Source organism: Leiobunum rupestre, chromosome 5, assembly GCF_980474605.1.
Source record: "Leiobunum rupestre chromosome 5, qqLeiRupe1.1.hap1, whole genome shotgun sequence".
In the NCBI taxonomy this organism is placed as follows: domain Eukaryota; kingdom Metazoa; phylum Arthropoda; class Arachnida; order Opiliones; family Sclerosomatidae; genus Leiobunum; species Leiobunum rupestre.
In genome coordinates, this window is record NC_143388.1 from 62288235 (window position 1) to 62303260 (window position 15026).

The 15026-nt window shown below is 33.0% G+C and overlaps 2 protein-coding genes across 2 annotated transcripts; both read left to right on the top strand.

Annotated features, from left to right (window-relative positions):
• Positions 1–1798: 1798 nt before the first annotated feature.
• LOC149945544 (splicing factor C9orf78) lies at positions 1799–10452 on the top strand. Its single transcript, XM_090174499.1, has 10 exons — positions 1799–2021; positions 7192–7251; positions 7856–7910; positions 7966–8030; positions 8088–8171; positions 8833–8904; positions 9499–9627; positions 9698–9831; positions 9897–10022; positions 10245–10452. The coding sequence occupies exons 1-10, from the start codon at positions 1807–1809 to the stop codon at positions 10346–10348; spliced, it is 1044 nt and encodes a 347-aa protein (XP_090030625.1). The 5' UTR covers positions 1799–1806; the 3' UTR covers positions 10349–10452.
• ari-2 (E3 ubiquitin-protein ligase ari-2) lies at positions 1882–4631 on the top strand. Its single transcript, XM_090174498.1, has 2 exons — positions 1882–2021; positions 2780–4631. Exon 2 carries the CDS (start codon positions 2891–2893, stop codon positions 4337–4339), a length of 1449 nt encoding a protein of 482 aa, XP_090030624.1. The 5' UTR covers positions 1882–2021; positions 2780–2890; the 3' UTR covers positions 4340–4631.
• Positions 10453–15026: the final 4574 nt, after the last annotated feature.

Below are 15026 nucleotides of genomic sequence, written 5' to 3' on the forward strand. Positions count from 1 at the left end.
GGGGGGGGGGTGCCTAATGAATATCAGTGAAACGTCCGTCAGCACCCCCCCCCTCTTGAAATTTTCCCTCAAAACCCCCCCTGAAATAAAATCCTGGATACGCCCTTGACCGTAATTCGGGCATCCGTGCCGTAAGCGAGAAGTACGGACAGCTTGGAACTGTCACCGCGAAACAAGAAGTCCCCGTCGAGCCCCTCCAAGAAAACGCGTGGGCGTGTGTCTTGCGTAATCCGGAATCCCGTAAATCGAAGAGCAGCCACGAAGAGAATCAAGTGATGAGTAGAAAATTTATCATAATCCCCCCCCCCCTTGTAGAGTACCCAGGGTCGAAATAAGAAATAGTCAGTGAAACGAAGAGAAAAAGTCTTAGACAGAAAGTTTAACCACACGCTATTGTTCGAGAAAAAGATTTAAAGCAGGTCCCCTCGAGATTGAGAGTTCATTCCGCTTCGTGTATTTATGCAGTTCGGACTATATTTTTAGTTCGCATTGTACCCTCGTTGTAGCCATTTTTGTTTAGATTTATTTTGAGTTAACATTGCCATTGTGTAAATGTCGAATCTCTAATTGTAGTAGTTTAATTGTAGTGTTTATTATTTAGTGTAAGTGTATATTTGTTTCTGCTCCCTACTTCCTTTGAGTCCAAGATGCCTGAGAGTAGGCATACTGGAACCGATCCCATAGAAAATAGTAAGCGATAGTTTCATTAAAATAATTTAAGGTCAAAGAGTGTATATTTTACAATTTTAATTCCCCCTCTTATGTTGGAAAAAGCTAAAAGAACCATAGTAGAGATGGCCTAACCATTACTAGAAGCAAAGTAAGATTATCCCCTCAGTTCCCCCCGCAATTTGGTTAATTTTTTGTATTTTAGTGTTATTTTATAAAATTGAGTGTTCAATAAAGATTTTGTGATTGATTAACGACAAAGGGTTTCCATTCTGAATTCGAATCTCCACTCTTTTTTTATTTAATTTTCCTTCCCCTGTATGTAACCCCCTCTCTCGGATTTAATTCACCATCTTCCCCCGCCTTGGTGAATTAATATCTTTGAGCAAGGGCTAGGAATATTTCTGTGAACAATCAATCATCACGATTCAGAGAATTGCCTTAAAAAGGTTGCACGCCGTTACGCCACCTAGACTCGTTTCGGTCGCGAATATCCTCTAAATTTGACACCTGAAGTCGGCCCTTGCAATTTTTACATTAGTTATTAGCGTTTTAAGTTATTTTGACTTTTAAAACCTATTAACTTTGTCGGTCCTATTTGTTCATTATATTCCGAGATATTTTTGTTTTCTTTTGGCATGAATATATTCTATTTAACCAAGGTTTAAATGAATACATGGGAATACATTCATACTTTTGGTTTTTTTATTTTTACATTATTTTCTACGGATATGTGGGAGACTCCTTACCGTTTTTTTTTCCAAAATAAAACTATTGTCAACACCATTGAGTTGGGAATATTATTCTAGAGATCCAATCAAATCTGCTCCCCGCGAAACAAGTTTTTGAAAATTACGATTGTGTCGTCTCCTCTAAAATGACGAGGAAACATTATCATAAGACCCGTGGCGCCATCCAATATTTTTGAAAAAAAAATTTGCCGGAAAACGCGTCTTATTTGAACGAACCATTGAGAGATAGACGGCACCACGGGTAGAATGATAAAGTTGGCTCGTCATTTGGGAGCAGACGGCAGTATTCATATTTTTTAAAAACTTGTTTCGCGAAATACTGAAATCCGACGTTTTGATTGGACCTCTAGATTAATATTCCCAACTCAATGGTCAACACCATAAAATGCTCGGCAAAGACAAAAGAATTGTGCTGTGTTGGTTCCTGGCTCCTACCGATTCTTGCCTCTTTTTGTTGTTGTACAGTGGGAATGGTGGAAGTATGGCTTCTGCTAATTTAGATGAAAATTCAATAAAACGAGTAAGAAAGCCTGAAAGGAAAGAATTTCGCAAAAGGAAATTATCATCTGATAGTGAAGAGGAAGAAAATGATACCTTTAGGTAATTAGTATTTTTCAATTTAGCACTTAAGATGTTTGCTTGTTTACACTCTTGGTTAAGCCTTTGTTCATAGAGACCATTAAGATTTTAACTAGTTAATTTCCTTTTTTTCTAATTTATCTAGTACCTTATCGTTTGATTTTATTGAAAATCATGTTAATTACAATTTTGGTTGGCTGGTAGTTAGTACCAGTTAGTCAAATAAATTTTTCTTATAATGCACACTCTAAATGAATATCAGCTTACCTGTCATTACATATGTGTTTACTCATTAGTGAATGCCGATTATAGGTGGTAAAATATTTCCTTTTTGCAATTTGATAGAAAAACACTGCAATCTGTAGAAATTTATCTATTGGTTTAATGCAACCTTGAATCCACCTCCCATCCCCCTTCAAAATTAAAATTTCAAGAGCATCCTACATATTTAAAATTCTGAAACTGTTCATCAACAAAGTTGGGCTAAAATCTTAGCTCATGGGCTCTACACTTTTTCAATATTACCTAAGTTGGGCATTTCAGGTTAATTAATTCAAGTGATCTTTAGCAGTAAATTTTTATCATTTGGCTTTAATGTTAAAATTAAATCCACTTTTAAAATGGGAAATGCTTTTGCTCAACTCATGGGCTTTTCCACGAACTCCTTACTTAACATTTGGTTGTTTTTATCTTGCTATTAAGTCTTTGAATTGTCTAACGTATTTTGAAATCAATGCATTTTAGATATTAATCTTTATTGGAGTGTTTTCCATTTTTAGGATCCACAAATATATGTAGAGAATGAGAGCCAGTGTGAAGTACCTTTTCATCCAAGTTAATTTTTTGTTCATCTATGCTCGTTCCATTAAGAACTAACTTTAGATTTAGAAATGTCAGGTGGAAATTCAGATGTTGATTTTGAAGATTGTAGTGAGGAAGAAAACTTTGACGATTATTACAATAACGGTGATGACAATGAAATTGAACATTCGGACCCGAAAAGTTCCGATCCAGAATACTTTGAGTATGAATGTTTGAGTATAGAAGAAGTGGAACGTTTGCTCAACGAAAGCGTCGAAGCTTTGTGTGCTAGTATCAATGTAGTTCCTTCCTTGGCCAAAGTACTACTTCACACACACAACTGGGCAGTTGTAGAAGTTAAACAAAAATATGCTTTAGATTCCAGTAAAGTGATGATCGATGCCAAAATGATGCCCTTGAAATATTATGATAATCCGAACTTCAACCAAGGGGTCAAATCCATACAATGTCCCATTTGCCTTCAATGTTACTCATATGATACCTTTCATCGATTAAGTTGTAATCATCAGTTCTGTAGGGAATGTTGGCTGATGCATTTCGAAGTTCAAATTCTGCAAGGTGTATCTACGTCTATTGAATGCATGGCTCAAGGATGCAACGTTTTGGCGTCGGAGGATGTTGTGCTTACGGTTCTTACTAAACCGTCCCTTAGGGAACGCTACCAGCACTTTGCTTTTAGTGACTATATTCGAAGTCATCCAGAGCTCAGGTTTTGTCCTGGTCCTAATTGTTCGATTATAATTAGGGCGAAAGTGAAACAAGGCAAGAGAGTAATATGCAAGTATTGCAAAACGTCATTTTGTTGCAAGTGTGGTTCTGATTATCATGCTCCTACTGGATGTGAAACTATTAAGAAATGGAGAACCAAATGTGCTGATGATTCAGAAACGGCCAATTACATCTCAGCCCATACCAAAGACTGCCCTAAATGCCACATTTGTATAGAAAAAAATGGGGGATGCAATCATATGCAGTGTTATAATTGCAAATTTGATTTTTGTTGGATGTGTTTGGGTGACTGGAAAACTCACGGTAGCGAATACTATGAATGCAGTCGTTACAAGGAAAATCCTAATATAGCTAGTGAATCAGCACATGCCCAAGCACGAGAAGCTTTAAAGAAGTACCTTTTTTATTTTGAGCGCTGGGAAAATCATGCCAAAAGCCTTAAACTAGAAGAACAAACTTTAGAAAAAATTAAAACCAGAATTCACTCGAAAGTAATGAGCAACGAGGGAACTTGGATTGATTGGCAATATCTTTTAGACGCTGCTTCGCTTTTGGCTAAATGTCGTTATACCTTGCAGTACACTTACCCTTACGCCTATTACCTGGAACCTGGGCCTCGCAAAGAGCTTTTCGAATATCAGCAGGCTCAGCTTGAGGCAGAAATTGAAAATTTATCGTGGAAAGTAGAAAGAGCAGAAACCACCGATCGGGGAGAACTTGAAAATCAAATGGATATAGCTGAAAAAAGACGAACTACACTTCTAAAAGATTTCCTTTCCACCACATGAAAAAACTAGCTTATAAAATTTTTCACAATTTTTACCTTATATTATTATGTTTGACATATTTAGTTTTTTTTGACTTGCTTTATTTCATTAAAATTAGAATCAGTACACGGTATACCATGTTTATAATTTAAGACGGTACCGTTAGTACTAAAATTATATTCTGCAGTTAGTATTTTTTTCAGATTTTGTTTAAAAATACTTTTGTTGTGCCATTATACTAGTGAGTATGGCTGGCTGATTTCAGAATGTGGGAAGTTTTTAAATTGATATGTACAATAAAATGAACTTACCATATTCGTTGTATTTATTGACATATTGACACTAAGAATGTATTTGTTTATATGTAGGGAGAATGATTACGCTGAGTTGATCTGCATCATGGCTGAATTTCTTACAGGGAAGGTGCTTACTCTTAGAGCATGAGGGAGATTGGGAACAACATAAAATATCACCTTAACCCAGGCATTCTCCGTTAATAAAAATAAGTGCATTCTTGTTGAAACAGTTTCAGGGCAACATTCATTTTTAAACATTCTTTTTTGCTCCTCTCATTCTGCTCCGAGTGTTGGATATTGATCAAATGACATGAATGTAAGAAAAATAATCAGCTAGGCTAATACCCGCGGCACCACCCAAGTCATCTAGTGACTTATAATGCCTTTAAACTAGAATGCCGTGGTTAGTATTTTTTTCAACAATTCTATATTTTTTATTTCACTGAACCACATTTCAGTGTGAAGTTTATAATCTGATGGGGTAAAACTAATTCTGTACCCTAAGATAGCTGTTAGTACTGCAGTGAAATGGGAAAACAAAGGAAAAGGGTCCAAACTTGCCCTCCCAGGATTTTAAGACTCGGTAATTTGTACTGTCGCCATTATCTCATTGGTCTTGGCTGTATCTACCTGATATTAGGGAATTTTAATGAAGATTTTTACTCTGACTATGATGATGATGGCACTACACAACGCTTAATTTGCTGCTAGACCTTTTCTATTTGATAATGGTCTGACACATGCTCAGTGGTAAGTTTTTATTGGAACTTGAAGCTGAAAAGCCCCCTAGTGTGGTGTATCACAATGTTCAGCATAGTCTGAGTAAAAATCTACCTCATATATTAATATTTTGAACTAAGTGGAATTAAGAAACTTTTTTTTATAAACAGTTATTCTCTTTTTATGATTAGCCATGTTTCATAAGTAACATTATAACAATAAATAGTTATTGTAATAAGTTGTTTTAATGCTAAATATCATATCTTGCTTAACTGTGGCGGATTATGTTTCTTTGAGGCCCTAAGCACAATTTTCTCATAAGGCCCTTCCAAGTAAAAGTGGTTTTGGAATTTATTATTGTTGTACAATTTTTGAGGCCCCTAGAGTGCGCCTATCGGTCAAGCCGCCACTGTTGCTGAACCTTTTGCGATACTCTTTCCCAGTTCTGACTTAAAGTAGTAGTATATTTTGCCTTAGACATATTTAGACATTTGGGGGCTCTGTGACGAACTAAATAACTTCGAAAATCAGTACCGTTATAATTTTTTGTTAATTGCCATCCTGGTTATTATAATGTTTCTTATGCTAAACTAATTTGATATGAAGGTCTATTCAACTAATTTTACTTTGATGGAATTTTTTTGGTACTGTATAACCAGGGTTGCCTTGAAAACTGGAATTCCTGGAAAAGTCATAGGATTTGAAATTGGGTCTAAAAATTAGGGAAAAGTCAGGGAATTTTAAAAATTGGTCTAAAAAACACGGAATTTAATTTTGGTAGCAAATAGGAAACTTTTTCTAAAATATAGGTTAAAAAAAAACTCGTCACAAAATGAGTTGGGGAAAATTTCCGGAGATGGTCAGGGAAAACCTGGAAAAGTCAATGAATTTGATTGTTAAAAAACTGTGACAACCCTGAAATCAATACTGTATTATTTAACTTAAAATACATTAAATTTATTTACGTAGCGTCACACTGATTAAAGGGAGTGTAAAGTAAGAAGCTCAATATAGCTGTACTTGATTGTTTTTATCAGGATGAAAGGCTTGTAGGAGTTTTTTTGCAAAATTTGGACACAAGCGCCTTCCTGCTGGCATCCCTTTTAGCACTTGTGACATTTTGGGAAAACTGTTTTACCCTGACACAAATTTTTCGCCACTATAGCGTAAAATGATAACATATAGGGTTACTCTTCTCCAAAATTCTAGAACCTCAAATTTTATACTCTGTAACTCCCTTCAACTAGACACAGTTCTGATGTTCCTGAACTTTTATTGATGTAGAGAATTGTTTAGTTAAATTTTCCCAGATTACATAATTGATAAAAATATTAAATATAAATTAGTGTTGAAGATACTTTCAATGTGGTCTAAAAGATTAATGTAATTCTAGTTTTTGATCTTTTTTATATTGTCAATGGTCATTTACCATGTTTAGCCAGAATTTATACACGGTGTTGTTGATCTCCAATATGAGCTAAACTAGTCTGCAAGTGGAATTCTGAGAACCCAATTTTTTTACTTGAAAAATCAAAACATTATATTTGCACCAGTTCCAAAATGTATGCTTTTTAAATCAGGTTTCTTTAAGGTTGTCTAATTTGATCCCAAATGAATTTGATATTTGAGTTCATAGCACTGTAAACCATAATATCACTTAGCAAAATTTTATGGTAAGTGCAATTTGAAAAACCCTTTTTATAATACGGGGATCATTTTTGAAGAGACCTTAGCAGAATACCTGTTTTAGAAAGCTAACAAATTAGTTAGCAGTTTCTGCTTATGGTCTCTATGAAAAATGTTCTTTTTGACAATTTATGGTCATTCAAATGTTTTCAACATTATTTTACATTGTAGGTCAGTCCTGGATGATACGAAAGATCTTCAGAGCTTGCGAAAGAAGCCAAATGGTGTTAGGTAATTAAGTTTTATTTAATATATATTTGTGCTACCTCAAGTGACTTCCGTAATATTATTAAACAAACCTAGAAGATTATTTAGCACTGAAAATTTGACTTTACCAATAGCTGTATTTTTCTTTAAGTATAATAATAATAATAATAATAATAATAATATAATCAGCAGTAAAGTCATAATTATTTTTCACATAAGTTAAATTTTTACTGAGAGCGCGTGATTTCTAAAATGACCTGACCACATATTTTTTGGTTTACATTAATTCTACATCATTCGAAATAAAAAAAAAATTATATTCATCTAGGCCCAAGTCATCTATCGACTTTTAATGCCTTAAACAGGTGGTCGGGTTACAATGAGTAGGAGGGTGGTAGCAAGCCCTTCATGCCACGTGAGCCAACAGCTCCCTACACTAACTATTACGATTAACCTATATAAATTTTTATGGAAAGGGGAAAGAACTCTACGCAGAAGGGAGTGGTTCCGAGTTTTTAATTATGAAACCATTTCTATTTATAAAAATATTTCATTTGGTTGTCTGTTATAATACATTGTTAGTTGTGCCACTATTATTTTTAATATCGTGGAAAATTTTCTTATTTAGTGTTCTGGGACTGGCAGTTGGAAAGAAAATGAGCACAGTTGAAGAACTTGTTAGTGTAAGTAGCATTTGAGGAAGTTAATCTTTTCCTGATGCTTACAATTATTTTTCAGAATGATCCTTTTAAGCTCAAAACAGGAGGAATTGTCGACATGAAAAACCTGAAAACCAAGAATAAGTACTATTTTTTTTTATAATAATTATAGTACATAAAAACATTCTCATTTCATTTTAGGACTGGGATGGAAGAGTTGGATGCGGTTACCTTAGGCAACACATTTTCAGCTGAAACTAATCGTAGAGATGAAGATGCCGACATGTAAGTCTTCAATTATTTTCTTTTTCGGGTCGATAGGCCACACCCAGAGGTGTATTGGTAGAACTTCAGCTGCCTCCACTCAGGTATTCATTGTTCTCAAAGCTGATTGGGAGAAAGACTCCAGTGAACCACTGGCCAATTTTGAATACCACCCACAGTCCTCAAAAATAAGCATAAAAATGTCCTGCGGCATGTTACATCTGAGTTTAAACTTGTCTAACATTGTATTAAAAATCCTAACACTGCATTGCAAAATTTCCCCAATTTAATCATGTGGAAAAACCAATTATTATTGGCTTATTTCTAAAGACAAAATTGTTCAGTGAAGCGTCATACGCTACTGTAATATTAAACTTTAAATGTGGATAAACTTTTTCCAGTCATGTAAAAACTGATTTAAACAATGTTAAATAATAATTTAAAACGGAAAGTAAAATAGATTGGGTATGGTGGTTTTATATAAATATATTAAACCCTTTCGTAATTTTTATTGCCACAAATGTTATCTGAATTTCAATTCCTCTTGTCATAATTTGTCTACAGTACATTTCCCCGTTGCAGTCCCAAAAAGTTGAGGCACACTTAACAGTTTTTCAAATTTCAGTAAAATATGAACCTGAAATTATGGTAGTCAAAATCTAATAAAAATTCATTTTTGTAGGATGAAATACATTGAAGAAGAGCTTGCGAAAAAGAAAGGAGTTGTGAAAAAAGAAGCTGAAGATGGAGAAAGGTACATTTTTTTGATAGCTGTTCGGATTGAAATTGGAAAGTTTAAATTGTTTAATTTTATCGTTTTGGTACCAGTTAGTTATTACTGAAATAATTTGTATTGGCTAGGGCATATGTATTTTTTGGGATAATGATTATGTGGAAACCAGCGCTGGCCCTAGGGCGGTGCGAATGGTGCAACCACACCGGTCGCCGTCATAGGTGGGGGCGCCGAAACAGGATCGGGACGACGGGACCAATAACTTTTGACCGTAAGACCAAAACGCCTGACCTGGCAATGAGATCTCGCACCACCAGAAAAACTTACTGTCTGTAGGCATCATGCTCTAAATTTCCCCTGGCACAATAAGGGAATGAAATAAATTATTTAAATATCCACTAACTATTAAGCTGATAATTATTATTTGTAGTTTCAATGTTTTGTACAATGATAAGTGTATTCTGGTAAATCATAATTTTTTCCAAAATCAGAATTCAAACAAGCATAAATTAATTTTGATTGACTAAATAATTTATACTTTATGTTGTTCATGATTTTTTTAATTTGCTAGAACTTGAATACGTGAATTTGGTAATAGTGAGTTGTTTTATTTAGTATGGAGAAGACAGAAGATGTATTATTCCAAGTTCCAGAGCATTTGCGTCGCTCTTCATCTACAAAATCTGAAGAAATGTTATCAAATCAAATGTTATCCGGAATTCCGGAAGTGGATCTTGGAATTGAGTAAGTGATGTAGCTTTAAATGGAATTATTGATTAGTAGTACTTAACTTAATTTGAATCCTGTAAATTAGAGAGCGCATACGAAATATAGAAGCCACTGAAGATGCAAAACAAAAGATGTTACGGGAAAGAATGACAAAGAAAGAAAGCGGGACGTCATTTGTTCCAACTAACATGGCTGTTAACTTTGTACAACATAATCGATGTGAGTAGCCTGTTAGAAGCTTATAAAGTTTTCATTAAATATATAATTTTGTTTGTCATTTCTAGTCAACATTGAAGGAACAGTAAATAATGCGAGACAATTCAAGAAACCACAAGTTAAAGAACACAAACCCAAACCAGTGGTTGTTATCGGAGAAACAGAACCCTCTTTGTTATTGGGTAATTTTTCAGGTTAGTGTTATCAAATATATGTGTGAGAAAGATGTGAAATATTGTTTAAAAATATCCACGAATCAATTGGTTTACTACAAATTGATGTTGAAATTTTGGGATTATGATTTTGTAAAATGTGTCTTACCCCAGATAAGTTTTTCAAACCTTACCTATTTTAGTCCAGTTAAACATGGTCCTAAATTAATTTCTTCAACTCATAACTTAAATGTTCTCATTTAGGATCTAAGTCTTCAAACTTTGGAGGTAATAAAAGATCCGATGAAGAAAAAGCAACAGATGATTTTCATTTTGAAAAATTTAAAAAGCAGTTCCGACGTTATTAATTATATTGAAAGGCATTGTAATTTTATTTATGGGTGCATTTTATAATATTTTGTTAAATATTAGTGTATTTTGGTATATTTCAATTCTTGGCAATTAAAACAGTTTTTTAAAACATTTGTTAGTGGTGACTTTTTATACTGAGTTTATGTAGTTAAATGGTCATTTGTCTAGTTTTCATTTTATGACTAGATAAATTATGAACCACTGTCGCGTAGTGATAAACAATATTTTATGAAAACGTCTAGTTTCAAAATCATTTGGTTCCATCATCCGGCTTAATTCCAGGGTTGGGAAAGTGAAAAGAAAATTTACAATCAACAAAATTAAATAACAGATAAATATAATTTTAAACATTCCAAATTGAAGCAACATAGCTACCGGGACCATCGTCTTCATTAAAAACTTGTTTTTGAACATCTGTTCAATTAACTCCCTTATGGCTTAGCACCATCTATGGGTCTTACAACTATTAACGTTTTTGTTAATTATATATTTTGAATTTTTACCCCTTTCCCTACGGAGTTTATTTGTCTCCCCTCTCATCACTTGAATTATACCTGATGATGGAACTGAAAAGTTTTGAAACTAGTTGCGTTGTTTATTTATAATAAGTGGTTCATAAATTTTTTTGGCATAGTTATAAATGCGTAGGGGTTAGTATTATAATTTTAAAGATTGGTGGCTTCATTCCTGAATAGTTCTAAATATGTATAAAATTTCATTCAAATTGACAAACATTTCCATATGTGAGTGTAACAGATAGTTTTCAATTTAAGAAATTTTCAGCTGTGACAAGATATGCTTGCATAATTGGGGGTTATATCATGTCAATTAAAAACTAATATTTCTTCTAAGAATCTAATATTGTTGAAGTATGTGGAAAATCCATTAATCCTTATGTAAGCGAGATGCTTTTGGAGGCTATATATCCCTTACCAAAAAATAAGCGGGTTTTAGGCTAGTAAAGATGGTTTTTCAATGGTAATTATCTGGTTCTAACCTAGTAGATTATTTTGGCCATTTCTGTACTTAGTGTTTATATAGTTTTAACCTAGTCAAGATTTATTCAAATTTTGTTACCTGGTATTGGTGTACCACACTGAAAAGGATATCTCTGAATAAAAAGCTTTTATTATTTTTATTATTATTTGCATGGTTTTTAAGTAGTGAAATTTATTTTATATTTTAGTTATTAGTTTTTAAATGGATTTTACCTGGTTTGAAAGTGGTAAAATATTTATACATAGTTTTTGCCTAGTATTTAGATGGTGTAATATATTAACCTGGTTTCAACAGTTTTAATTGTAATTAAGATTGTCATTATATTTTAAGCTATCAAGAATTAACTGCCTGCAATAGTTAAATGTGTATTATTACACATTATAAATTATACATAGATAAATTAGAAAACCACATACACAGATGTATCATAACACAATTAACAATCTAGCTTGATGCCTACTAAATTTGCTGGCTTTATAACAAATTTCATCTAATTTTTTTTCAAAACCAATAAAAAAAAGCAAGGAGTTAAAATTCCATGTTTAATATTAATTGTTTGAATGCCGATCACTTCTATTTTTTAATGTAATTAAGTGTATTTTTCTTTAGGTCTGCTTTGAAAGGGTGTCGATACATTATATATATCAATGATAGCGTAGAATTTGTCTTGATTTTGATAATCTGTATGTTTAACAAAACATTTAATATTTCCGTATAAAACATCGTTTTGCAAAATATACTTTACATATTTTGTGTTGTGCTTTTTAGTACGAATATAGATCTCGCACTGATAAATTATGTCTAACTTTTAATCTGTAAATTATATTGAGCAACTGTTTAGTACATTGATATGGATACGTAGAGCTTGAAGAATATGAAACGGTGTTTCTTGCAGAAATTTCGCCAACCCAACATCTGTTATATTTCGCATTTGTGCTTAGTTTTATTTAATCGATAGAAGACCCAATTGAACTTAATTTATTAAGATAGTGAACGTTATTAAAATATGTTACATTATATACAGAGTTACAATTTACGAAAAACTATCTACAACAAGGCATCGACGGCAACTAATCTTTTCCTCTAGATGAGCGCCATATTTATAAGGGTGAAGTATGACGTCACTAAAAAACGATGTTCAAAGTTCTACCCCCTATGACGACATTATGTCTCCTTCACAACAGTTTCCATAATTTAATTTGTGAACTTGCACCTTTTTCCCTTTTCTTTCATTTCTTTGCAAAAGAGTTGTTTTGGAGTCAGGAACTAGTCCATCCAACCATATGGGTATATTAACAAAAGATGCAGCATGCCCATACAAATTTTGTGTACCATGACACATTTTAGTCAGAAGTCCATTTAAATTTTCAAACTGGAAACAAGACGATTCAGTTAAATGAAGGATCCCATGAATGTTTGTGGTCATGTCTTTTTCCGTATATTTTTTGGCTAATATGATACACAGGATGAATTAACACGCCAATAAAATATCAATATTATAATTTAATTAGAGTTAATACTGATTGATTCATTACAAAAGGTTTTAAGTTATCACAACCAAATCTTGAGGCAAATGATCAACAGAGTTGTCAGACAACCTTACTCAATGTCTATTTTTCAAAGACTATATAATTTAGATCTACTCTAGGTACATAGACCAATAACTATTGTACGCCTAGATCAAACCAAGCCTTGGTTACGGCCTCAGTGCCGAGCTGAACATTTTTAAAGACTGGCTTGTCCTAAGGGAGTTTTTGGACCCTTGTGAATAATATTAAAGGTATGCTAATTCAACAAGTCTTTCAGACTTTAGTGAAGGAATAAGGTTATATTAACTAGACCTTTATTATGAATACTTGCTATTGTTGTCGGTAATTTCCCCATAGACAGACAGACACTAACACAAAGCATAAGCTACCCTCAATTTTAACAGTTACTTTTTCCTCCCACGAGAGGAGTCTCTCTCTCTCAAGTTGTCAAATGGCTACATTCGCTACATGTGAACAATGTATTTTTCTGAACATTAAGCTTTTATAAACTTTTAAAACGAGTTATTCTCTACGATTAAGCAAAATAACAAATGCAGTTAACACTATTCTATCCCTAGCTTCATTAAAATAAACCAAGAAAATATAATTTAGGCCTAGCTCCTCTTATCTTTACTACGCTTATCTAGGCCTTTTTTTTTTAAAGATAGGGCCACTGGCACCATCTAGTGGTTTTTTATTAAGTATAATTCTGGTATAGGGAGTTTGCCTGTTGCACTAGAACATTGTAAGGTACTTCTGACTATTTTTTAATGATTTTTAGCTCTAAACCCCTTTGTTTTCAAAAAGTAAGCTTCTTCCCCCAAAAAAATTAAATCAGCCTAGTATCTCATTAGTTTGTTAAAACTTTCTCCAGACAATTAATTCAAGCACATGCCGGTGATGTTTTTCTTTCCTATTTTGTACCATTGTAAAACTAGACCATGACACCTACAGGTCGTCTCAATATGGTCATTCTCCTTAAGTATAAATAAATAAATCCTATATGATACGTGAAATTAATCTTTAGTTTACTTTATTTGTATTCAAAATTCTTTACAATTTTCTGTTATTTTCATTTAAAACAAAGCAGTTTACTTAGTAATGCTTACAACCATTTTTGTACGCAGTAGCAGCATTAATGAAACATTTAATGCCCTTTTAAAAACCAATTGAAATTCCTCTTAAGTAGAAGCCCCAGGCCATAAGCCTTTGCCATAAATTGGCACTGTGTACATCACACCAAGATAAAATCTTATTCTAGTTAAATAATTACACCATTAATAATATGCATTGCCAAAATAATCCAACAATGTATGATTTCGGGTTTTTGAAAGTCTTTGGACGGCTTTTATTATTATTATTAATAATATCCATTAAAACACATTTACATACAGAATAAATTCCCATAACTTTAATCTTTATCCATATTCCCATACTTTAATTATATTTCAGAATTTAGTTCGTAGACTTCGGTAAATTTACAAATAGACAGAATACTAAATAGACTGGTGTTAAGATTTCCACCTGGAAACAAATCTAAGGTAAAGTGTGTGTGTGGTAAAGTAACATTTTAGGTATAGTTGAATTAATTTTACTAATACTTTTATAGTTTTGGTAAAAGCATAAGTTCATGGAAAGGGGAGGGCGCGCCCCGCCATGTGACTTGATTACTTGTTATTACACCCATAGCTCAAGATGTCTTTTAGCCCCTAATTGAGTTTTTTCTGTATCCACCACTATTTGGAACTGCCAGGTAATGATTCCAGAGAAATGTACGCTGCCAGCATTTTTAACAGATCAGTCAATATTAAAAATTACACTTTGTGTCAAAATAAGTTAATTATTAAAATTGGCCCTTAAAAATTAATACTTTCAAAAAACAAATTATTTTTTTTAATTCAAAATCTAAGTGTGTTTTTGCTTTTTTATCCCTACCTAAACTGATATTGTATAATAGTAGAGAGTAATGGGTTTTCGACTGAAATTACTCTATGACAAACTAATTGTTCATTGCCATACGTATTTTTTATACTACTCATGGTAAAGGTTTATTGCTTATTTATAGTAATTCTTTAAATTCGTAACATCATGCTTTAATGATCAATACACTTTTATGATAAATTTAAGTAAAACACTACTAAATTAA